Source organism: Lepidochelys kempii, chromosome 10 (assembly GCF_965140285.1).
Source record: "Lepidochelys kempii isolate rLepKem1 chromosome 10, rLepKem1.hap1, whole genome shotgun sequence".
NCBI classification, from domain to species: domain Eukaryota; kingdom Metazoa; phylum Chordata; order Testudines; family Cheloniidae; genus Lepidochelys; species Lepidochelys kempii.
This window is the reverse complement of record NC_136389.1, coordinates 57,973,185-57,997,307: the sequence shown is the minus strand read 5'-3', so window position 1 is coordinate 57,997,307 and position 24,123 is coordinate 57,973,185. Positions and strand designations below refer to the sequence as shown.

General features: G+C 45.5%; 1 protein-coding gene across 1 annotated transcript in view; it reads left to right on the top strand.

The window, feature by feature from the left end:
• The first annotated feature begins 1,005 nt into the window (after window positions 1-1,005).
• FAM81A (family with sequence similarity 81 member A) overlaps window positions 1,006-24,123 on the top strand; it is a 37,321-nt gene continuing 14,203 nt past the window's right edge. Inside the window, exons 1-4 of the mRNA XM_073361471.1 lie at window positions 1,006-1,349; window positions 14,888-14,955; window positions 16,373-16,646; window positions 17,378-17,496. Coding sequence (XP_073217572.1) covers window positions 14,909-14,955; window positions 16,373-16,646; window positions 17,378-17,496 — 440 coding nt within the window. The 5' untranslated portion in view covers window positions 1,006-1,349; window positions 14,888-14,908. The remainder of the gene's footprint in view (window positions 1,350-14,887; window positions 14,956-16,372; window positions 16,647-17,377; window positions 17,497-24,123) is intronic.

Sequence of the window (24,123 nt, the reverse complement as noted above, 5' to 3'; positions counted from 1 at the left end):
ATTTGTAATTAGGTCCAATGATTGTCAGAAATGAGTTACTGTTTCATTTCAGACTTGATTCTCTGAGGTGCAGTTGACTTTAATATAAACAGAGGGCAATCAATGCCCTATAGGTTCAAACCCTTAGTTGCTTTTATTTAAAAGTATGTGCATGTCAGAATGCTATTTAACCTTCAGACATACCAGATGGTTAGCACTGTGATGATTTGTGTTGGCAGCAGTAGTGGGATTTGATATCTATTTCAGCCAAAGGCAAATGTAGCTTAGGCTCTACTTTTGGGATTGCTGCAACAGATCTGATTTTACTTACTTTTGGTTTGTACCACTGTAACTCTAATGAAGTCAACAGACTCACACCAGCATGAGAGCAGAAGCAGACCCAATGTTCACCATTTTTGCTGGCTACTCTTTCCCCTAGTTTATATATCTGATTTGTGCATGCAAATGTAGGTCAATGCACGCTTCATGGGCTCTAACACACACACACTCTTACTTTTTACAGGCACAAAATAGTACACTGGCTCTGAGACCAACAGAAAATATAAGTAATTGTTTTTAACTTCTCACTGATTCAAATTGGCACAGTTTGACAGCCCTGTATTCTACCAGGATTTTCCATACACTGTGGGGAAAAATCCCTTATAGTCCAGATTCTCATCTTGTTGATACCATTAGGAATTCAGAGTAACTCCAATAAAATCGATCACCTTTCTCAAGCAAGAGATTGACTAGAGCAGGGGCTTCAGCGGACTGTATTGAACAGAATGCAAGCTATCCAGAGCCACTGCATTTATACTTGGCCCAATACTGTGCTAGAATCTGTCATCGTTAGTCATTCATGCTGTAACATATGGAATACGGTTTTTATTTGCTGTGTCTTTCCCCTCCCTGTTCTGCAAGGCGTTGACACTGCCATGAAATAGATTGTGAGGAAATGGTGATAAGAAGGGATTTGTTCTGGTTGTTGGATGGAGTGTGAATATTTGCCTCCTATAAATAAGTCTCTCTCTCTCGCTCTCTGTTTATTAGGAGAACCCTGGCTCCCTCTGATTGAGCTGCAGGTTTCTATGGAGACAGCGTCCTGGCAACAACTCTCAGCAGCCGTTTTCTTCCCATCTACCAGGCCTAGTGGCAACAGGCCCCGCGGAGAGGGAGAGGACCTGGCTGCCACTAGCAGCAGGAAGGGACGGATGGACATCCAGGGTGTCTAGCTGCGATCTGTGAATCTTTGCATACAGCTATCCCAGAAGTAAAAACATATTAAAAAGCCGAGCAGAGACACTCAGCAGAGAGGTTGCTAGGATGCAAGGGAAGGATGGGCAGCCATGTCCTGCCCTAATCCGACACTGGTGAGTGAATACAGGAGCTTTAATACAACTAAGAGTCTGTCTGAACTTTGCCCCTCTCTGTCGCATGACAATATGGTGATGTTTGTGTTGTGCTGTTATGTCAATTTTCTCCCCATCATAGCATTTCCACAATCATCCCCATATTCTCAGACGATCCCTCATGGACGTATGCTGCAGTCATTTTAGGGGACCTGTAAAACTTCATAATGTGGCAATGCAGTGTATGTAGTGTAGGGACTTGTTTGATGTAGCAAAGTGATGGGCTTTTTGTTTTTTGACCCATCCTCACACTGAGTCATGACACTAACATTTCTGCTCACTCCGAAACACCATCCTGGTATGTTGCAATGCTCCAGTGCAACATTGTGATTCCTGAGTTCGTCCCTGCCACGCCCTCCCAAAGGGCCCCTTGTTACAACCTTGTCGCCTCCAAAGGTATTCCTGGACTGTTTTGAGACAGGAAGGATGATCCAGTGGTTTGGGCATTAGCCTAGGACTTGGGAAGCCCTTCAAGTCCTGCTCTTCAACTTCTTGTGTGGATTTAAGACAAATCACTTAGCTTCTCTGTGCCTGAGTTCCCTGACTCTAAAATGGGGATAATAGCACTTCCCTACCTCACAAGGGTGTTGTGAAGATAAATCCATTACAGACTGTGAGGTACTCAGATCCTAGTATATGTATCTTAGGTAGATTTCAATGTTATGAAAGCTACAGAACAGAACTGCTACCATTGTGAATATGTATGGTACTTGTATGGCCCTCATTGTCGTAGAATCTGAGCTCCTCAAAATCTGTAATCTATTTACCCTCACAACACCCCAGTCAGGTAGAGCGTGCTATTGTACCCATTTTACAGATGGGTATCTGAAGCACAGAGAACTAAGAGACTTGTTCAAGGTCACACAGGAAAACTATCGCAGAGCAGGGAATTGAGCCCAGTCTCCCAAGTCCTAAGCTAGTGCCTAAATCATTAGAACATCCTTCTTCTCATCCCCCCAGAAATCAAATGTGCAGGGCAATGGGTGCTTTCAGGATGTGGCAGAGGGAGAGGTATGCCACAACAAAACAGGATCAAACCTGAATTTATGTATGTCTGTTTCTTTACTCTTGCATGTAGTTTTATCTTTAGTTTCAAGTTTTGTGTTTCTGATGTCAATGATCTACAGGAATAACAGTGAGGTATTCCAGGTTCATATGAGACAGAAGTTGTGGTAGGCTTCAAGTGAGTGGGTATTTTTGCAATCAGGTATGGAACTTATGGCTGTGAGATATCCATGTATCTGCAATTTGATAAATGTAGAATATTCAGAAAAGAACTCATGAAATAATCTTGTAAATCTGATAATATTGATTACTGTCTTGTGCTTTAAGTTAATATATCAAACAGTAAAATTAATTTAAAATAACTACTGACTTAAAAGGTTAAACATTTGGGGCCTGGACTTCTATTAGGTTCAGTGGAACTATGCCAATTTACACCAGCTCAGGATCTGTCCCTGAGAGTTACATTTTTCTTTTGCTGCACACCTGTTAACATTAATGGGTATTACACACATACATAGAGAGGGAATATAACTATTAGTTCTGACATGTAGCTATTATTATTTACAGGACATACATACATTTCCAGAACTGCAGAGAGCTGTGTGGAATTTGAATGCTGGTGGACAAGATGCTGGAGACTTGGTCTCTGAAAAAGTGTGGAATTTAGGGCTTGATCAAGTTAGTGGGAGTATTTCCATTGACTTGAATGGGCTTTGGATCAGGCCTTTACTGAGGCTTTCCCATTAGACACACAAAGCCCAATCATGGCGTCCTTACCCAGTGCGTATTCAGTATGTAGTAGAGCAAAATCCCAGGGTATGTCTACAATGGAATTAAGCACTCATGGCTGGCCTGTGTCAGCTGGCTCAGGCTGCGGGATTCTAAAATTGTGGTCTAGACGTTCAGGCTCAGGCTGAAACCTGGAGTCTGGGACCCTCCCCCTCTCGTGGGGTCCTGAGAATGCCCACAGAGCAATTTCACAGCTCTGTAGCCTGAGCCCCACGACCCTGTGTCAACTGACATGGGCCAGTCGTGGGTGTTTAACTGCAGTGTAGACATACCCCCCAGTGCTTTGTCATGGGCTCTGGCTTGGGGAAGGCTGTTAGAACTTGGCCCACAGTGAAGAGCTACTAAACAAATCAAATAAGGGAACTTAAAGCTGACAACAGATTTAAACCATTGCAAGCCTGGCAGTGAAGAAGGTGGTGAGAACTCTAAGGGCATGTCTACATTGCCCCACAGTTCGGACTAAGGGAGTGTGCATAGCTGTGGGCACCAAAATGCTGTGCTGTAACTCCCCCTTGTGGGTGCTGCAGGTAAGAATGTACTGGTCATGAGTTCTCTGTAAACAATAACAGTTACGTGCCAGATCTAATAGGTCTATTTCCTCTGGGGACCTTTTAAGTTCACACCTGCAGCATCCACACAGAGGAGTTACAGCGCAGCATTTTGGTGTGCACTACCATTCAGACTCCTAGTCCGAACTGCGGGGCAATGTAGACATGCCCCCAGTATCATTCAGGATGAGATAACTGCCTCAAATATCATTGTAGGTGTGTCAGGTCTCAACAGCAGAGAGATCTGAGCATGTACTGCAGAGCCAGCACGAGGTGTAAGCAGAATAAGCAATTGGTTAGGACCCCGAGCAACTTAAGGGAGCCCCTTTTAATTATTAGTATGTGTTGTGTGTGTTTGGGGGGAGGAAATATTTCTGCTTAGGGCCGGCAATGGCCGAGCACAAGCACTGGTCTACGGAGTGATGTGTTTAAATTAAAAATGACAAATAGCTGAATATTTCATATTTGGAAATATTGTTTCAGACGAATCAGTGTCTTTGGTGGCTTTTAGGACAATTTGTATTTGAAAGTACATCTGTGACTAATCCTGCAGTCTTTCTGCACCCAGACACTGACTTCAGTGGGAGTTACAGATGCAAAAGTATGGCAGGATGAAGCCATTGTGAGCTGAGGTAAAAAAACAAACCACATTTAAAATATACTGTCAATTATATGTTTTAAAATAGTTTAATATTTTGTCTTGTTTTTGGGACAATATGCTAGTCCTTAGTGATATAAATCAAGATAGTTCCACTGAAGTCAATGAGATTATTCACATATTTAAAATTAAGCTGTGCTTAAATGGTTTGCTGCATCAGGGTCATTAACATGCAGTTTGACCTAGTGGAAGGAGCACAGATCCAGGCTCTGCCACTGATTCACTGTATGACCTCTTTGGACAAGTCATTTAACCTCACTGGCTAAATTTCCCCAATTGTAAAATTGTGATAATAGTGCTAACCAAACCTACCTCACAGACTGTTGTGAGGATAGCCCTCAGATGAGTAATCCATTGTCTTAATGACACTTAGGGCAGGTCTACACTACCACAGGGATTGACACTCTGAGATCGATCCACCGGCCGTCGATTTAGTGGGTCTAGTAAAGACGCACCGAATGGACAGCAGATCGCTCTCCAGTCAACCCCTGTACTCTACCCTCCAATGAGAAGAGTAAGGTAAGTCGACCGGAGATTTTCTCCCGTCGACCCCCTATGGTGTATACCCCACGGTAACTTGACCTAAGGTACATCGACTCCAGCTATGTTATTCACGTAGCTGGAGTTGCATAGCATAGGTTGACTTACCGCAGTAGTGTAGACATACCCTAAGACTATGTCTACACTATGAAATTAGGTCGAATTTATAGAAGTCGGTTTTTTAGAAATCGTTTTTATATAGTTGATTGTGTGTCCCCACACAAAATGTTCTAAGTGCATTAACTCGGCGGAGTGCTTCCACAGTACCGAGGCTAGCGTCAACTTCCGGAGTGTTGCATTGTGGGTAGCTATCCCACAGTTCCCGCAGTCTCCACCACCCTTTGGAATTCTGGGTTAAGATCCCAATGCCTAATGGGGCAAAAACATTGTTGCAGGTGGTTCTGGGTACATGTCGTCAGGCCCGCCCTCCCTCCTTCCATGAAAGCAACGGCAGACAATCATTTCATGCCTTTCTTCCGGGGTTACCTGTGCAGATGCCATACCATGGCAAGCATGGAGCCTGCTCAGCTCACTGTCACTGTATGTCTCCTGGGTGCTGGCAGATGCGGTACTGCATTGTTACACAGCAGCAGCTCATTGCCTTGCGGCAGCAGACAATGCAATAGGCCTGATAACCATCATCATCATCATGCCGCCTCGGTGAGGTCAGTCAGGAGCACCTGGGCAGACATGGGGCACAGGGACATAATAGGAGTGACTCGACCAGGTCCTTCTCTTTAGTCCTGCCGGCAGTCGTATTGCACCGTCTTCTGCTGAGCAGCCAGGAGATGAGGATGGCTAGCAGTCCTACTGCACCGTCTGCTGCCAGCCTAAGATGTAAAAGATAGATGGAGTGGATCAAAACAAGAAATAGACCAGATTTGTTTTGTATTCATTTGCTCCCCCCTCCCTCTCTCCCTCCCTCCATGAAATTAAGGGCCGACTATTGTTTTGGTGAGGTCCATCAGGCACACCTTGAAAAGTTTAATGGAGATTCAGTCCTGCCTGGAATACCAGGGGGAGGGATAGCTCAGTGGGTTGAGCATTGGCCTGCTAAACCCAAGGTTTTGAGTTCAATCCTTGAGGGGGACATTCTGTGTGACAGTTGTTTTTGTTTCTCCTTGATGTAAAGCCATCCCCTTTGATTTTAATTCCTGTAAGCCACGTTGTCAGTCACCCCTCCCTCCATCAGAGCAACAGCAGACAATTGTTTCGCGCCTTTTTTCCATGCAGATGCCATACCATGGCAAGCATGGAGCCTGTTCAGATCACTTTGGCAATTAGGAGCACATTAAACACCATGCGCGTTATCCAGCAGTATATGCAGCACCAGAACCTGCCAAAGCAAAACCGGGTGAGTAGGCAACATCAGCACAGTGACAAGAGTGATGAGGACATGAACACAGACTTCTATCAAAGCACGGGCCCTGGCAATGTGGGCATCATGGTGCTAATGGGGCAGGTTCATGCCATGGAACGCCGATTCTGGGCCAGGAAACAAGCACAGACTGGTGGGACTGCATAGTGTTGCAGGTCTGGGACGATTCCCAGTGGCTGCGAAATTTTGCATGCATAAGGGCACTTTCATGGAACTTTGACTTGCTTTCCCCTGCCCTGAAGCGCATGAATACCAAGATGAGAGCAGCCCTCACAGTTGAGAAGTGAGTGGCAATAGCCCTGTGGAAGCTTGCAATGCCAGACAGATACCGGACAGTTGGGAATCAATTTGGGGTGGGCAAATCAACTGTGGGGGCTGCTGTGATGCAAGTAGCCAACGCAATCAAAGATCTGCTGATATCAAGGGTAGTGAGTCTGGGAAATGTGCAGGTCATAGTGGATGGCTTTCCTGCAATGGGATTCCCTAACTGTGGTGGATAATAGACGGAACCCATATCCCTATCTTGGCACCGGAGCACCCAGCCGGCGAGTACATAAACCGCAAGAGGTAGTTTTCAATAGTGCTGCAAGCACTGGTGGATCACAAGGGACGTTTCACCAACATCGACATGGGATGGCTGGGAAAGGTACATGACGCTCACATCTTCAGGAACTCTGGTCTGTTCCAAAAGCTGCAGGAAGGGACTTTATTCCCAGACCAGAAAATAACCGTTGGGGATGTTGAAATGCCTATAGTTATCCTTGGGGACCCAGCCTACCCCTTAATGCCATGGCTCAGGCAGCCTGAACAGTAGTCAGGAGCTGTTCAACTACAGGCTGAGCAAGTGCAGAATGGTGGTAGAATGTGCATTTCGACATTTAAAAGCGCGCTGGCGCAATTCACTGACTAGCTTAGACCTGAGCGAAACCAATATTCCCACTGTTATTACTGCTTGCTGTGCTCTCCACAATATCTGTGAGAGTAAGGGGGAGACGTTTATGGTGGGGTGGGAGGTTGAGGCAAATCACCTGGCCACTGGTTATGCGCAGCCAGACACCAGGGCAGTTAGAAGAGCACAGGAGGGCATGCTGCGCATCAGAGGAGCTTTGAAAACCAGTTTTATGACTGGTCAGGCTACGGTGTGAAAGTTGTGTTTGTTTCTCTTTGATGAAACCCCACCCCCGTGGGTTCACTCTACTTCCCTGTAAGCTAACCACCCTCCCCTCCCACCTTCGATCACCGCTTGCAGAGGAAATAGTCATTGTTGCTTCACATTCATGCATTCTTTATTAATTCATCACACAAATAGGGGGATAACTGCCAAGGTAGCCCAGGACGGGTGGGGAGAAGGGAAGGACAAGGCCACACTGCACTTTAAAACTTAAACTTTAAAACTTATTGAATGCCAGCCTTCTATCGCTTGAGCAATCCTCTGGGGTGGAGTGGCTGGGTGGCCGGAGGGCCCCCCCACCGCATTCTTGGGTGTCTGGGTGAGGAGGCTGGTTGGTTACACAGGGGCTGTAGTGGCGGTCTGTGCTTCAGCTGCCTTTCCTGCAGCTCAACCATACGCTGGAGCATATTAGTTTGATCCTCCAGCAGCCTCAGCATTGAATCCTGCCTCCTCTCATCACGCTGCCACCACCTATCATCTTCCCGCCACCTCTCCTCACGTTCATGTTGTGCTTTCCTGCATTCTGACATTGTCTGCCTCCATGCATTGGTCTGTGCTCAGAGAATATTTCATCACGACTGCGTTTTGTTTCCACCTTCTAATCTTCGCTAGCCTCTGGGAAGGAGAAGATACTGTGATCCTTGAAACACATGCAGCTGGTGGAGGAAAAAAAAGGGACAGTGGTATTTAAAGATACATTTTATATAACAATGGGTACACTCTTTCACGGTAAACCTTGCTGTTAACATTACATACATAGCACATGTGCTTTCGTTACGAGGTCACATTTTGCCTCCCCCCACGCGTGGCTAACAGCGGGGAACATTTCTGTTCAGCCACAGACAAACAGCCTAGCAGGAACGGGCACCTCTGAATGTCCCCTGAAGAAAAGCACCCTATTTCAACCAGGTGACCATGAATGATATCACTCTTCTGAGGAAAACAGAGAGATAAAGAACCGATGTTGTTTGAACGCCAGCAAACATACGCTGCAATGCTTTGTTCTGCAATGATTCCCGACTACATGCTACTGAGCTGGCGTGGTAAAGTGTCCTACCAGGGTGGACGGAATAAGGCTGCTCTCCCCAGAAACCTTTTGCAAAGACTTTGGGAGTACATCCAGGAGAGCTTTATGGAGATGTCCCTGGAGGATTTCCGCTCCATCCCCAGACATGTTAACAGACTTTTCCAGTAGCTGTGCTGGCCGCGAATGCCAGGGCAAATCAATCATTAAACACGCTTGCTTTTAAACCATGTATACTATTTAAAAAGGTACACTCACCAGAAGTCCCTTCTCCGCCTGGCAGGTCCGGGAGGCAGCCTTGGGTGGGTCCGGGGGGTACTGGCTCCAGGTCCAGGTTGAGAAACAGTTCCTAGCTGTTAGGAAAACCGGTTTCTCCGCTTGCTTGCTGTGAGCTATCATATTCCTCATCCCCAAAACCTGCTTCCGTGTTTCCTCCCACTCCATTGACCGAGTCAAAGCACAGGGTTGGGGTAGTGGTGGCTGAACCCCCTAAAATGGCACTGCAGCTCATCACAGAAGCGGCATGTTTGGGGCTCTGACCCGGAGCGGCCGTTTGCCTCTCTGGTTTTCTGGTAGGCTTGCCTCAGCTCCTTAAGTTTCATGTGGCACTGCTTTGGGTCCCTGTTATGGCTTCTGTCCTTCATGCCCTGGGAGATTTTGACAAATGTTTTGGCATTTCGAAAACTGGAACGGAGTTCTGATAGCACTGATTCATCTCCCCATACAGAGATCAGATCCCATACCTCCCATTCGGTCCATGCTGGAGCTCTTTTGCGATTCTGGGACTCCATCATGGTCACCTCTGCTGATGAGCTCTGCATGGTCACCTGCAGCTTGCCACACTGGCCAAACAGGAAATGAGATTCAAAAGTTCGCGGGCCTTTTCCTGTCTACCTGGCCAGTGCATCTGAGTTGAGAGTGCTGTCCAGAGCGGTCACAATGGAGCACTCTGGGATAGCTCGTGGAGGCCAATCCATCAAATTGCGTCCACACTACCTCAAATGCGACCTGGCAAGGCCAATTTCAATGCTAATTCCCTTGTCGGGAGTGGAGTAAAGAAATCCATTTTAAGAGTCCTTTAAGTCGAAAAAAAGGGCTTCGTCGTGTGCACAGGTGCAGGGTTAAATTGATTTAATGCTGCTAAATTCGACCTCAACTCCTAGTGTAGACCAGGCCTTAGTGGAAACTATTTTTGTGAGGAATGGTTTGTGGGATTTGGCCCTTAGTATCTGTACAGTGTAAAAATGTGTAAATAATAATAGCCATCGCCAATATAATGCTTTTCATCATAGATCTCCAAGCACTTTACAAAGAAGGTCAGTATCATTATCCCCATTTTACACATGGAGAAACTGAGGCACAGAGGAGCATTGCCCAGGAGCACACAGCAAAGCAGAAGCAGAGCAGGGATTTGAAATCAGGTCGTCTCAGTCCCAGTCAGTGTCCTGGCCATTTACTACAGTGTTTCTCATTAAAATGGGGCTATGTTTAAAAAAATAAATCTTATTCATGGAATGCTATACTGTAACTGGAACACACACATTGCTACAAAAATGCTCTCCGTTTTCTAAGCAGTGCCTTGAAACATGTTCTAATGCATGAACATGAGATGTATTTTGATACTTTTTCAGGATATCCCTCACAGGTTTTTTGAACTTCAAAAGTTGACACTTGTATTAAAATAACCTGTTTTCTCCTTCCATCTGTTCACCATATTGCACCAAGTTTCATCAGCAATTGCAAAACTGTTTTCATAGAACTCTTCGTATTCTGTAGCAATTCTGAGTTCACATGGAATTCAGGATCAGGCCCAATGTGAAAAAGGAGTGATCATTGCTACATCGTAATAGGATCCTCAGTGGGCTGAAGGGCCTAGTGGTTAGTGTCCACTCATTCATGGTGCAGTGGTAGGGTAGCCTGCACCCATCCACTCCACTGGGCTCTGACCCAGGGCCCGAGGAGGGTCAGCAGCATTTGCCTACAGGGCAGGACTCTGAGCTACTTTCCCTGGGTCCATTCCTACCACTGCTTCACTCCCTCAGCTTCTGGCCCCAGATAAGGAGAAAAGAAAAATGAAAATGAAACCCAACTGCCAGCACATATGGGGCTCTGCATACAATCCTGTTCCTTCAGGGAGGCTTCTCCAGCCCCGCTTCAGGATTGGTCTGCACTCCTCTGCAACCTCCCCCTTCAGATATTGGTTGCTTCCTTTTCAGCCCTATTTCCAGATGGAGCATGCTCTGCAGGGTTGGAAGGGAGGGGCTAGCTGGGCTCAGTACTGCCCTTTAACCCTTCCAGTCCAGTGTTAGGTTTGTATACCCCATTACAATGTTAAAAACATTTGTTTTTAGATGGCATAGAGTAGATGGATTTGGTTATGGCTACCACTCCTTTTTGCAAGTAACTTACTGAGCCAAATTCTGATCTCATTTACACTTGTATAAATCCAGAGTTGCTGTATTGAAGTTAGAGTTAAATGGGTGCAAGTGATATCAGGATCTGTGGTTATTACCATATGTATTATGGCTGTTTGAAATAGAAAACAAATGGGTAAAAGACTAAATTTTGACCAGATTTTCAGTGACCTCTGTTTCTACAGGCACAAGTTAGATGTCTTTCTGCCAGTATTTGAACCTGTATAACATATTAGCCCATATAATGTACTGTCTCAAACATTTGTTCCATTCTTCAACAAACATATTCTTACGTATCCTGACTGTGTTTTGTTTTTGTATTAATCATTGATGCAAAAACGTTTCCTATTACTAGGAATATTTTGTTGTTTCCCATCAGTGCCATAGGTTAGCAATGTTGACCTTAGTTGGTGGTTTCCCAATTTCTGATGCTGGAGATGAATTAGTCAACAGATGGTTTGTTTATTTTTGTGTGGGGTTTCCTCTCTCTCTCGGCTACTCAACCCAACTACAACTGAGTCAGGGGACCTGGTTAAAACATGGCTGGCTCCTGATCCAGTACACTAGGGTTAACATTTCCATTATTAAATTGCAAAGCCTATTATATTGGAAACACAGTTAAGTCTGCTCCACAGACTGCAGTGTTGTGGAATCTATTTGTCTCTCAGAACAAGCTTTCAAATGGCTGGGTTACTTAAATGGAATACTAATGGCCACAACGTGATACACTTACTTATGCTGAATAGTACATTACACCATGAATATTTCTACTCTATAAGAGGTACTCTTGCTCCTATAGAGTAGTATCACAGCCTAGCTATGAAGTTGGTGGGGTTCATTTGGCTAACCATAAATCTTTCTTGTAAGGATTTTTGGTTTTAAATTACTGATTTTAATGAATATTTCATCTGTGAATAAGTCTCTTAACTTGGGATATTTTAAAATTTTCTGGGGATTGGTAATTCCAGGGTACAGCTGTAGATGCTAACAAGCAGACACTCACCATTAATTGATCCATGCAAAAGTTAACCATAATTGAGAGGGGAGTGTCAGCTTTCACTGAATTTTCTTGCTTTTACTGGTTTTTTAAATCACAGTTTAGAATTATTTCTATGCTATTTTTGTATATCAATTTAGAGTTGGATCAGAAAGGTATAGCAGTTTAGAAAGTTGTAGGTGCCTGTGAGTATTGGGTTTGTTTTAGGGTGACCAGATGTCCCAATTTTATAGGGACAGTCCCAATTTTGTGGTCTTTTTCTTATATAGGTTCCTATTACCCTCCACCCTCTGTCCCCTAATTTTTCACCCTTGCTGTCTGATCACCGTAGTTTGTTCAGATGACCACAGATGTCAATATATAGGGACTGTCCATATGAACACTTGGCGCCTGGCAAGCTGGAGTGTAAATCTACCCCACACTAGCCTGCTGTGCACTAAAATGTCTGTGTGGACCCTGCTGCTGCGCACTGAAAGTTCGGAAGTGCACTTAAATTATATTGCTTCAAAATGGGAGTGATCAAAGCACATTATGGAATTTTAATGCATGGCAGCAGGGTCCACATGGACACTTATTCCATGGCAGGCTAGAGTGAGGTAGATTTACACCCTGGCTTGCGGTGAACTAAATATTCATATAGACAAGACCTTAGAATCATGGGGGCAGATCCTCAGCTGGTGTAAATTCTCATAGCTTTGAGCTAGGCCACAGACCCAATCTTGCAAACATGTACTGTTGAAGTTAATGGGACTATTCATAATAGGGAGCAATAATAAAGGGGAAAATTTTCAAAGGCATAAATGGGAATTAGGTGCCCAACGTCCATTCCTGTCAGTGGGATTTGGATGCCTAACTGCCCTTTATGTTTTCTGAAAATCTCCCCATAGTCCCAAAAATATATTTGTAAAAAAATCTAAACCAGTTCATGTATCCATCTTTTTATCTGAAATGAAAAGCAAGGGCACAGTTTGAGTATAGTTTTCCCCAAATGGGAGTGGTCTGCATGAAATCCAGTGTAAGCAGATCCTGGTGACCATCCTGACAAAGTGTGGTGTGTACATCACCTAAGCAATTTAGTTAATTTCTAAAATTAGACAAATGGTTACTTGAGCTAGCTTGAATAACAATAGCCGTGGAGCTGCAGCAGCTGGTTCAGCAGCACAGACCCTAGGTTATGTACTTGTGTCTAGTCCGTACACTGCTTCCTTGGCTTCAGTGATATTGTTATTTGAGCAAGCTAGAACAAAGCTACCCTGGTTGTGACTACATGTGCTGAAGTCACTCTAATTGCAATGTATTTGAATTTTTTCCACTAAACTAATTTAAAACAAAATTTTAAAATAGCACCATATTAATTATGATCTGAACATTGAGAGAAACTACCAGACAATCCTTGTGTTGCAAATTCTTCTCTCATACTGTAGATACTTGAAAAATATCAAAGACATGCAGCCTTAGTGCCAGGAGGATTGGTAATGAGTTGCAAAGCCATTGAACATCATATCACTGTGTGGTCACTGTTACACAATTTATATTTATGCATGGGTACTGTATAGTAATATTTGAGATACCACCAAATTTATCAATACTTAGAATGGGAAATAGGAGTTGTATAGATAATTTCCACTGTGCTCACTAGGTCAATAATGACTAAAAGTTATCTTGTGGCTTTGAGGTGACTTTAGCAAGTCTCAGTCCAGTTCACAGTAGAGAGGTATCTGTTAGACCTGGGTGGGAACCAGATTTTCTGTTTCATGGGAAATTCCATAATTTAGAATTTTTTTTCTGTTCTGAGACACAACAAAATCAAAAAATTTGAAGTTTCCCATGAAATGAAATTAAAAAAATTAAATAAAATACAGATGTTTCATTCTGATTTCAATAACATACAATTTTTAAAAACCCTGAAAAATTGTTTGGAAACAAAACATTCCATTCTGAAAAGATCAAAATGGAACACTTCAGCCTTATCAGGATGTTCTGTTCCATTCTTCTCATGAAAAAGAATTCCATATCAAAATCAACATATTTCCATAAAAGATATAGTTTTCAACAAATCAGCATTTTCTGACAAAAATGTTCCATTGGAAAATTTCCAACAAGCTTTTGTGTCCACATCACAAAGCCACCAGAGGCACTAACTGGAACTCTTCTCTGATGAGAGAGGCCAAGAACTGAATGTCAGATTCATCTCTGTGCAGAAGACAAACACTAGACTTCTGAACCACTTGAGTTCCCTATAGGCCTTTCATGGGGCAAATTTCACCTGGCCTAAGCCCTGACATAATAATATCCTCTCACCCCTAGTAGTTGTCCTGTTTGCGGACTGGTGTTAGGAAGTTCACTTTGCCACTGCCTGTGCCAATCTTGTTCGGGGAGGAAGGATGGTCCAGTGGTGAGGGCACTGGCTTAAGACATGGGGAGCCAGATTCATTCCTTGTTCCACCAAGAACCAACCTCCTGTGTGACTCTGGACAAGTCATTTAGCCTCTCTGTGCCTCAATTCCCCAACTGTAAAAAATTGGGGTATTAATGCTTCCCTATTTCAGAACAGGGTTGTGAGCCTAAACACATTAGAGACACTAAACCGCTTTGAGGTCGACTGATGAAAAGTGCTATATGAGAGAGGCTTTACTATTATTAGTGGATAAACTAAGAACTACTATTATTAGTGGATAAACAAAGAACTACAGCCTACAGGCTTGTCAATCTAGCAGCTTTCATGCATGCTGCATTCACTTGAAAAAGCTTTTTAGTTGTTTTTAGTCATCTAATTCTCCCCCCTGTTTTGTTGTGTTATATCAAATTTTGGATGCAAGTAGTCTGAAAGCAAAATCATGGGCAATATATCAAATGTCTTCCAATGTCAGAGTTGTTAGCATAATCTTAAGGTTCACTTAAAACAGATACACAAAGTCATTTCAGTGCCAGATATAAACAACTGTTAAATAATTTAATGTGTATTTTCTCAACAGACATAAATTATTGAAAAGAAAATGGCACAACGAAGCCCAATCTTTCCGACACTTGCCCCTACTGAAAGGTACAGTCTGGCATGTTAGAAATCTAGAATCTACAGAGCGCAGGAGTATCTGTGCTTCTCCTTTAATTCTCTATTTACAATCATGCTTAACATTGTAGCTTTTGTACTTAATGCAACAATTAAACTAAATTAAATATGGTAGACATATACTCTGCTTATCCAAATCATGGGCCAAATCCTAAAGCCCTTGGCTTTTATTCAGTCCTTTCTCAAGGAAAATTTCTACTGGCTTCAACTGTGACAGAGTGAAAACCCAGGACATCAGGACTTGTCCCAGTGGAAGTCTTTCACGAGTAAGGAATGAAGGTAAAAATTTGGGGCCAAATTCTATGCTCATTTACACCCTGGTTGCATCTCCATTAACTTACATTGTGCTATAATTTCACTGAAGTGAAAACAGAATTTAACCTTCACTTCATGATTTGGCCCCTGTGAATATCAGATAACATACAGCATACAAGAAAAAAAACTAAGGTGTTTAAAGAAAATAACTAAGAGCTGTTTAAAGGCACAAAGGGGCATTAGGCACCCAATGCTCATTGACTTTCAGTGGGAGCTGAATACCTATTTTTCTCTTTGTGCCTTTGAAAATCTTTCCCCCAAAGGATTACAAAACTTAACCTCTGCGAAAGACTGCGTTCATTGATGGCTGGATTTTCAAAAGTCTCAGCACCTCAGCAGCAACTATTGCTTTCAACAGAAGCTGCTCAGCGCTGAGCTCTTTTGAAAAATCTGCACAATTATTTAGGTGCCTAAATGGGAGCTGATGTTGCCTTAGAGACTGTGAGAAGCTTGGATTTTGTCCCTCCTGGATTTACAAAGCTTTAGCATGCATTTATTCAGCTCCCAAGAGAAATTTTTGGATGCATACTCCAGGAGTAGCCTTACTGGGAGAGAAGAGAAGATATTTCTTCTTAGTCTATATTTATTTAACTTTATTGCAGTTATTGCGTTGAACAAAGATGGATAAAAAGCAGCTGCAAAGTTTGCACACATGTAGTAATGCTTGCAAAATTTAATCAAAACCATGCTGAGTTCATGTTCCCAGCCAAAGTGCTTTGTCTGTCTTAATTTGTCCCAAAACACACTAATATCCTTTTGTTAAGTGCACATGCCTGGGTTAGTCACCCTAAGTGAGGTGAGGAGGAGGCCCTGATCTCCCTTTACACCTATTACACATGGCAGTAAATGCTGCACCTGCTTATGTACAGTAGTGGGCCTCTCCCTGGAAGTGTTCAGGATTTCTGGGAGGTAGTATTCTTTCTGGAGGCACTCTACCTCCCAGTGGTTCTATTAAGGTGGTATCAATCTTACATACATGGCTGTGGTTAAAAGGTACCATAGAACTGTGAGTAAGGTCCTCAGTATCTGGCAACGCATTAATAATTCATTTGTTTGAATATATTTCTTTTGTTAGACGGGTTCGAAATATACCACTACACAGCCAAGCTTTGACCGCGGTCCCATTAGCATCTGCAAGTCTAGTGGATCAGCTAGAAGACAGAATTCTAAGCCATGAGAAAACAACTGCTGCCCTTGTGGAACACGCTTTTCGCATTAAGGAGGACATTGTTTCCACTTTGCATAGAATGCAGAACAAAGGAGGAGGAGATCGGTTGGCTAGGCAACTCTTAGAAGAACACATCCGAAACATAACGGCAATAGTGAGGCAGCTTAACCGGGACATTGAGGTATGTTCTGATTCTTTCCCGGGCCTGACCTCATCTCTGCTATTGACGCCAAGAGTAATAAGAAAATTTAGTAAGATTTAATATGTGATGCAAGTATAAGATCTGTGTGTACATCCTTACAAAGTGCATGCAGAGTATGTAGTTCTTTTCGTGGCTATAAAAAAACCATACAGGGTGGCAGAAATTTAAATATAAATTCTACACAAACAGTTTTGCGGTGCTAATCTATTTCCTTTCAACACAAAACTAGAAAATGTAAGAAATCATCAGTTAATGCAGCACTAACATGCATTTCAACCTTAGTTTAAAGGCCCTACCACCTAAACATACTCAGACTCCTCACCCCAGCAAGAAAAACTCCCTTTCATTTTCCACATGCACCACCCACAATGCACACATCCAGGTGATCCAATCACAATTAAATATGCAACCTTAAGGCTGACGTCTGCAGAAATTAGCAGGGTAGTGGTAGATGGACAAATATAGGCTAGTATTTGAGTGCCCAATTCTGCTTCCAGTGTGACTTCAGTGAGAGTTGTGTGTGTAGATTGGGCCCTGAAAATCAGGAGAAGCCATAAATTAATATAATGCATCACTTTCTGCATGTCTATAAAAACAGTTATTAAATTAAAAAATAGATTTTATATTTGGATTTTGCAAAATATAATAAGTGGCCTATTGAATGTATAATTGACTTATTGAACTCCCGTTTGCATATTAATGCGTTATAGACGCTGCAGGAACAGATACGTGTCAGGGATAACCTCAGTTATGGAACTAATTCTACCTTAAAGAGCCTGGAAATGCGGCAGTTGTCTGGTTTGGGAGATCTTCGGGGGAGAGTTGCAAGGTAAGTGTCAGTTTTGGGGGTATTTTTTGCAATCAGCTGATTTTCTATTAATGTTGAAGTATGCCTTTTACATTGAATGACAGTGGGTCAAATTTAACCTTGGCTTAACTTCCAGAATGAATTTGGCTCAATGTTTTCATGGCAATGCACAATAATCTCCTGCCTTCCAGTATCAAATATTAAAACTAGTTACATGACTTAATTCTTGAAATTAGATTTCAGTTAATGGGCTTGAATTCTAAAAATGCTTCAGTTTGGTTCAGTTTTAGAAAGGACTGAGGTTCAGGTTGGGTTGTCTTTTTTTTTTTTTTTTTTTTAAAAACTAACTCTTTAGCTCACCTTTAATAAAGATACCATGGAACAGTTTGCGTTCCCAGAGAGCAATATAAAATTATATATTGCTTTTGAATGTATTTGAAGAAGTAGAAACAAACTGGTTACTCTTATTAAACATTAGATAAACTGCATGTTATTCCCAGGGTTTAAAGTAAAGGGGAGTGGAGGAAAGCAGAGAGTGATAGAGATTCTACAGGCCAAGTTAAGCCTTCATATAGGCCTGGTCTACACTAGCAACTTATGTTGGTATAACTATGTCGCTCAGGGGTGTGGACCTAACTCCTGGAGTAGACAGGGCTATGTCGACGGGAGGGCTTCTCCTGTTGACGTAGCTACCACCTCTCGGAAAGGTGGATTAACTATCCTGCCAGGAGAAGCTGTCCTGTCAGTGCAGGTAGCCTCTTCGCTGAAATGCTGCAGTGGTACAGCGGCATCAGGGCAGTTTACCTGCTGCAGCATTTTAAGTGTAGACAAGACTTTGTTTTTAGATTATACTCTCAATGACACCTGGGTAAACCTACTTACAGCTGGCACCGATCACAAAGAAGACACAATTGGAAGGTAGTGGGGTTGCACACGTGTAGATGAGGACTTAATTTCGCATACAGAACCTTTATGATTGATGGCTTCTGCCGAATTACATCAGGGATGAATTTGTCCAATTATCTGGATTTTTGAAGACATTCTATTCTTTTTTGCCAGACCAGTTTTGTTAGTTGACTGCGGTTCATCTGAAATTATAGTTACTGATACCTTCAAAAGGTCAGAAAAACCTCAGCTGAGGGAGGTGAAAGGTTAAGTTTCTGTAAGATTTCCTGGTGTCTATATTGGGCGGCATATAGTTTCCATGTTGACTTGTTAGCCCAATTTCCAAGGAGTGGTTTAAACAGGGTTTAAAGCACTGATTATAGAGGACTGATTTTTTCAGACAGACATTCAGTCAGTTCTTTTAAGCACAGCAGGAAAACAAAACCAGCTCTTGATTTGTTGTCTTCAAGTCAGACAAACTATTGAATAATATTTATTTATCACTGAAGGGTCACTGCCAAATTCATCTGCATGAGTCTTCCTGCATAGCTCTCTTTCATATAACGGTTTCAGAGTAGCAGCTGTGTTAGTCTGTATTCGCAAAAAGAAAAGGAGTACTTGTGGCACCTTAGAGACTAACAAATAAATTTATTTGTTAGTCTCTAAGGTGCCACAAGTACTCCTTTTCTTTTTTCATATAAAGGATTCACAGTGAGATTCTACAAGATCCCATGTTTGGAGCAACACAACTAGTGCCAGCTTGTGTAGCCTTTATTCACATTGGTGAGTGCTCATTCATGCAAGTAGTGCCATTGAATTCAATGAGAATACTCACATGAATGAGAACTTGTAAAAATGTGGCCCTAAATGGCTAAGTGCTTAAAATGGGGGATGATAGTGGGCTATCAGCACTTAGACCATTATTTCCTCTTGATATGTTTACTCGGGGAAGTTCATGCTTTTCCCCTGATAATTATAACTACATGACAGATTACACAAAGTGCAATGCTCAAGGTCAGTCATCAGAGTGCCTCGGGCTGGAAATTCATGTTCGTTATTGAGACAGAACCAGTTTATTTTCTCTTGTTGTTTGCTGTTTCGTGGTTCCCCATCAGGCATTTTGTTAAAATCTTCCCCGTGAGGGGAAGAAAACTTGTTTTACTTGTAAATGCTGAATTAAATTAGGACATTGTTCTGTGAGAGTGAATGAAGTGCCTTCAGTTACAAGCACATTTTGCTGTAAAAATTCCCATAACTCCTGACTACAATTTATCATTATTTGTATTACAGTAGTGCCTAAAGACCCCAGCTGAGACTGCGACCTCATTGTGCTAGATGCTATACAAATATATAGTGGGAGACTGTTCTAAATTGCTTGCAGTTATTTCATCAATAAATTTGAAATTAACTCACTTGTATAATTTCACCCAAACTGTTCCACCAGGAGAATCCAAAGGGTGAGTCTGGCCTGCTGGCTCTCAGGCTAGATCTAGGAGTTAACTTTTTTGACTAGCTTCTGTAAGAATTTGAGTGTTAATCCAGGGTTCTGGCCAAATATCAACATGGGTGATTACATTCTGCCTATCTAAATTCCCCTTGCAATTTCAAATGGATATTGTATTATTTCCTATCATAAACCATTCTGTAGTGGATCTCATCTGTACAGTGTTGAACAGCTATTCTGTTTCTTCTTCCAGGTAGCTGCATTTCTCGGTGAGTGTAGTGTTATCCTTATAGACAGATGCTCTTGAAGCATAACACAAATCCAAACTCCCCCAAATTCTGGAGAAGTTCAGACCTGAACTGAACTTCACAGCTGTTCTCATCTCTATAAAGGGATGAGACTAAATCCCTACAGCTGAATACCCTCCAAACTCTGGGAAAGTTTAAGTTCAGATTCCAGCTTGTGCCTCATGCCCATCTCTACTTACTTTTATTTGCCAAACATTTTGAAAAACACTTTGAAATTGTTCAACATGAAAGATGCTGTATAAGTCCACCATAAATTATTAATATCAATAATAAATAATCAGCATCATTAAGCTAACTGAAACTTTTATGAAAGATTTAGGAACATGAGAATTGCCATACTAGATCAGATTAGTTCTCCATCTAATCCAGCATTTTGTCTCTGAAGTAGCCAGTCCTGTCTACTGTCAAAGGAAGTTAAAAGAAGCCCTTCAGAAGGCAGGTAAAGGGAATAACGTGCCAGTAGGGAAAGCTTCTTCTTTATCTGCAGTCATGAGAGGTTGATTTATGCCCTGAAAATGAGAGATTATATTTCTTCCAAAAAAATTTTTTTTTTTAAATTTTTGTGTAAAAGTTTGGATTTACCCCTGCAGCCCCTCCTGCCGGTAGTCATTGGGAATTAGCTCATCCAGCCCTGGAGCGCCCTCTGCAGGCTGGTGATCCACCTTCCCGCCAGCCCCCATGTCCCTCCCAGGACCTGGTGCCCTTTTCTCTGGAGTGCTGCCCCCCTGGCAGTCGCCCCACACTCTCAGGTTCTGGGTCTCCCCACCCAAGGGAACCCCCACCCTCTAACCCCAACTCACCTCAGTTTGGGCTACTGCCAGTCCCCACTTAGCTCCTTGTATCGGGCGCAGACTGCAGCATATACACCACTCATCACAGGCAAGGGGGTTTTGGACCTGCTGCCTCCACCTACCTGTGGGCTGCCCCTCTGCAGCCCTGCACCTATTCAGCCTCTAGTCAGGCCTGCAGCCTGAGGCTTTCCAGGCCAGAGCTCCCAGCAACTCTGGCCCTTCCCCAGCCCTGCTCCAACCTAGGTGTCCTGTTTGGCACCTTGCAGCCAGGCCCTTCTCCCTCTCCAGGCAGAGGGAGACTGACTGGGCTCTCACAGCTTCTTATAGGGGCTAGCTGGGCCTGATTGAGGTGGCTGCGGCTGCTCCTTTAACCCGGCTGGGCTTTTCCCCACAGCTCCAGCCCTCTCTCTGGGCCAGCCTCAGCCCGTCAGGGCCGGAGCGGGTAACCACCCCACTCTAGGAGGGAGGGTCAGTCTGCTCGGGCTGCCCTGCTGGCTGGAGCTCTCTCCTTTCTCTGGCTGCCCTGGGCTGTTGCTGCTGGCTGGAGCTCTCTCCTTCCCTGGAGGACTGCTGCTGCTGCCGCCACAGCTGCTGAGTGTGTGTGTGGGGGGCTTTGCTGGCCTGCTCCCCCTCCCCCCACCTCTGGAGGGAGAAGCCAGGACCTCACTACTGACACCTCTGGGGGTCCTTCCTGCCTGGACGCCAGGGCTGCTGGAGCTGCTGCTGCATTTGTTCTGGGGAGCTGCTGGAGCCTGGAGCAGGAAGAGGACTAATAGGACCATCGGCTGCTGGGGGAGCGCACAGACCCTGGAGACCACTGTGGAGGGGGCCATTGAGGACTGAGTGATTATCGAACTGCGCTTTTGTGGTGGGGGTCCTGACTGTGTTTGTGGGGAGGTAGGGGGTGTGGCGTGCAGCCTGCCCCCGGTCCATGTGTGTCCCCAACCACCACCATTGCCCCCTCCACCACCGCCACCGGCCACATACCATCGGCCTCAAGCTCCTGCCTCTAGGACTCAGCTGCTTGCCTGGCCTGCCATGCCTGTTTCCACCATTTGAGCCTGCAGCAGCAGCCAGCCAACAGTGACTTTTCGCAAGCACACGTGCCGCCCCTCCTTTTTCGGACTGCCTCCCCTTCCAATTACAGCCCTTTGCCCCTCAGCTTTTTTGCCTAAGCCCCTTGCGAGCCCAGTTTGTTTGCCTACCCATTTCCCCTCCACGGTTTGGTTTGTTTGTCCTGCCCTGGCCCTATGGCTAGCCCCTGGGTTCCCCTGCCACCCCCAGCCTGGCTACTCCCTTTCCTTTGCAGCCCCCCCCTTGTGTGCCCATGCCCCCCTCTCATGTGCTTGTGTCCCCACCGTTTTGGTTGATCACTGCACCCCCCTGATGTTATTGTGACCTTCCCTCCCCTAGTGCAGCTAGAGGAGCCGCACTTCCACCCTAGGTCGGTGTCTGACCCCCCCCCCCCCCCCGCACAAGTCCTTGATAGCCCACGAATCTGCCCCCCCCCCCCCGTTTTGGGCGCTCTCCTCCCTGCCTGCAGCCTAGCGGGGAGGAGTGGTTGACCTGCTTCCCCTCTCAACCCCTTTCTCTGGTGTTTTTTCCCCTCCTTCCCAGCTCATCATGGCAGGAGACATGACGGGTGGGTTCCCTGGGGGAGACCCCGCTCCCCCCCGACACCTCCGATAGCCTCTACTTCAACCGCCACTGCCGAACCACTGGCTATTGCCCCAGCTAGGGCACCGTCAGTGGCGGGCAATGGGGTGACCTCCGCTGCTGCCAAGTCTCTTTCCCCCTCCGATTCCGGGGGAGCTCCTAGCTAAAAAGACTAGGCCTTCCATGGCAAGGGCTGCCCCCACTGCCGCGGCCCTGCTATCGGCCGCAGCGTCCCTCCCTGCTGTTCCCTCCACCAGCACCGTGGGTGCCACCCCCTCCAGCCCCCAGAGCGTATACCCAGGTGGCGGCGGCCCCCTGCCAATTACTTTGTCATCTCTCCCAGCCACCGCCACTGTTACCATCCCTACCGACCGGGGCCCCTTCCCCACCTTGACCAGAAAGCACGACATCTATTGCCTCCTGGTGCCTGCCTTGCCCTGGAGACCTACGTGTGGGCGTTGGCGAGGGTGGCGATCTCCAGAATGTACGGCAAGGTCGTCTTCTTCCTTGCCTCGGAGGCTGCCGCCCAGGAGGCGGTGGCGAAGGGCCTGGCGGTGGGAGGCATGTTCATCCCCCTGGAGCCGCTGGAGGACCTGGGTGCCTGTGTAGTCCTGACCTCTATTCCTCCTTTCCTCCCCAATGCTGCCCTGCTGCCTGCCCTCTCTACCCTGGGGGAACCAATCTCTGTCATCAGCCCTCTCCCGCTGGGCTGCAAAGACCCCACCTTCCGTCACATCCTCTCGTTCCGCCAGCAGGTGCAGCTTCAACTGCTGCCAGCGGTGCGTGGTGGAGAGGCGCTCAAGGGGTCTTTCTTGGTCACCTACCAGGGGGCCCATTACCGGGTGCATTATTCCATGGGAGAGGCCCGGTGCTACCTCTGCTGGGTGATGGGGCATGTCCTGAGGGACTGCCCCTTGGCCCAGCACAGAGGAGCACCTGGGACCCCCGAGCCCTGGCAGGGCGCCAGCCCCATCATTGCCAGCACCCCTGGCTGCCCAACACCCGGAGCCGCCCCTCCTCCTCCTCAGCCCACCACTTCTCCCGCTCGGGCCCAAAGGGTACTTCCCCCAGTGTGCCCAGATGAGCAGGAGAGCCCTGCCTCTGCTGCATGCACTCTGGCAGGGCCCGTAGAGGAGGGTCCGGTGGGGGTATCGCCGGGCATGGGAGAGGGCTCGCCCCAGGGGGAATCTGCCCCCCCTCGGGAAGGCAACGGTGGGGCAGCACGAGTCCCCGAGTCATCATCCTTGCCCCTGACCCAACACCTGTTACTCAGCCCGCAGACAATGCCATGGAGGGCTGGACACTAGTACGGGGAAAGCGGAAGGCTCGAGCTCCGCTCCTGCCATCCGATGCAGAGGCCCTCCGGAAAACCAGGAAGGAGGGCACCGCTACCGAGCCTTCCACCCTGCCCACGGCCAAGTTCCATCCACCGGTGCCGGCTGAGGAAGATGTGGCAGCACCGGAGAGGAGCACCGCCCCTCCATTGGGGTCCCTCCCCACGGAGACCTCCAATAGAGCCCCTCCTGCCACTTTGACATCCAAAGCCCCTGTCAGCCCCGAAGCG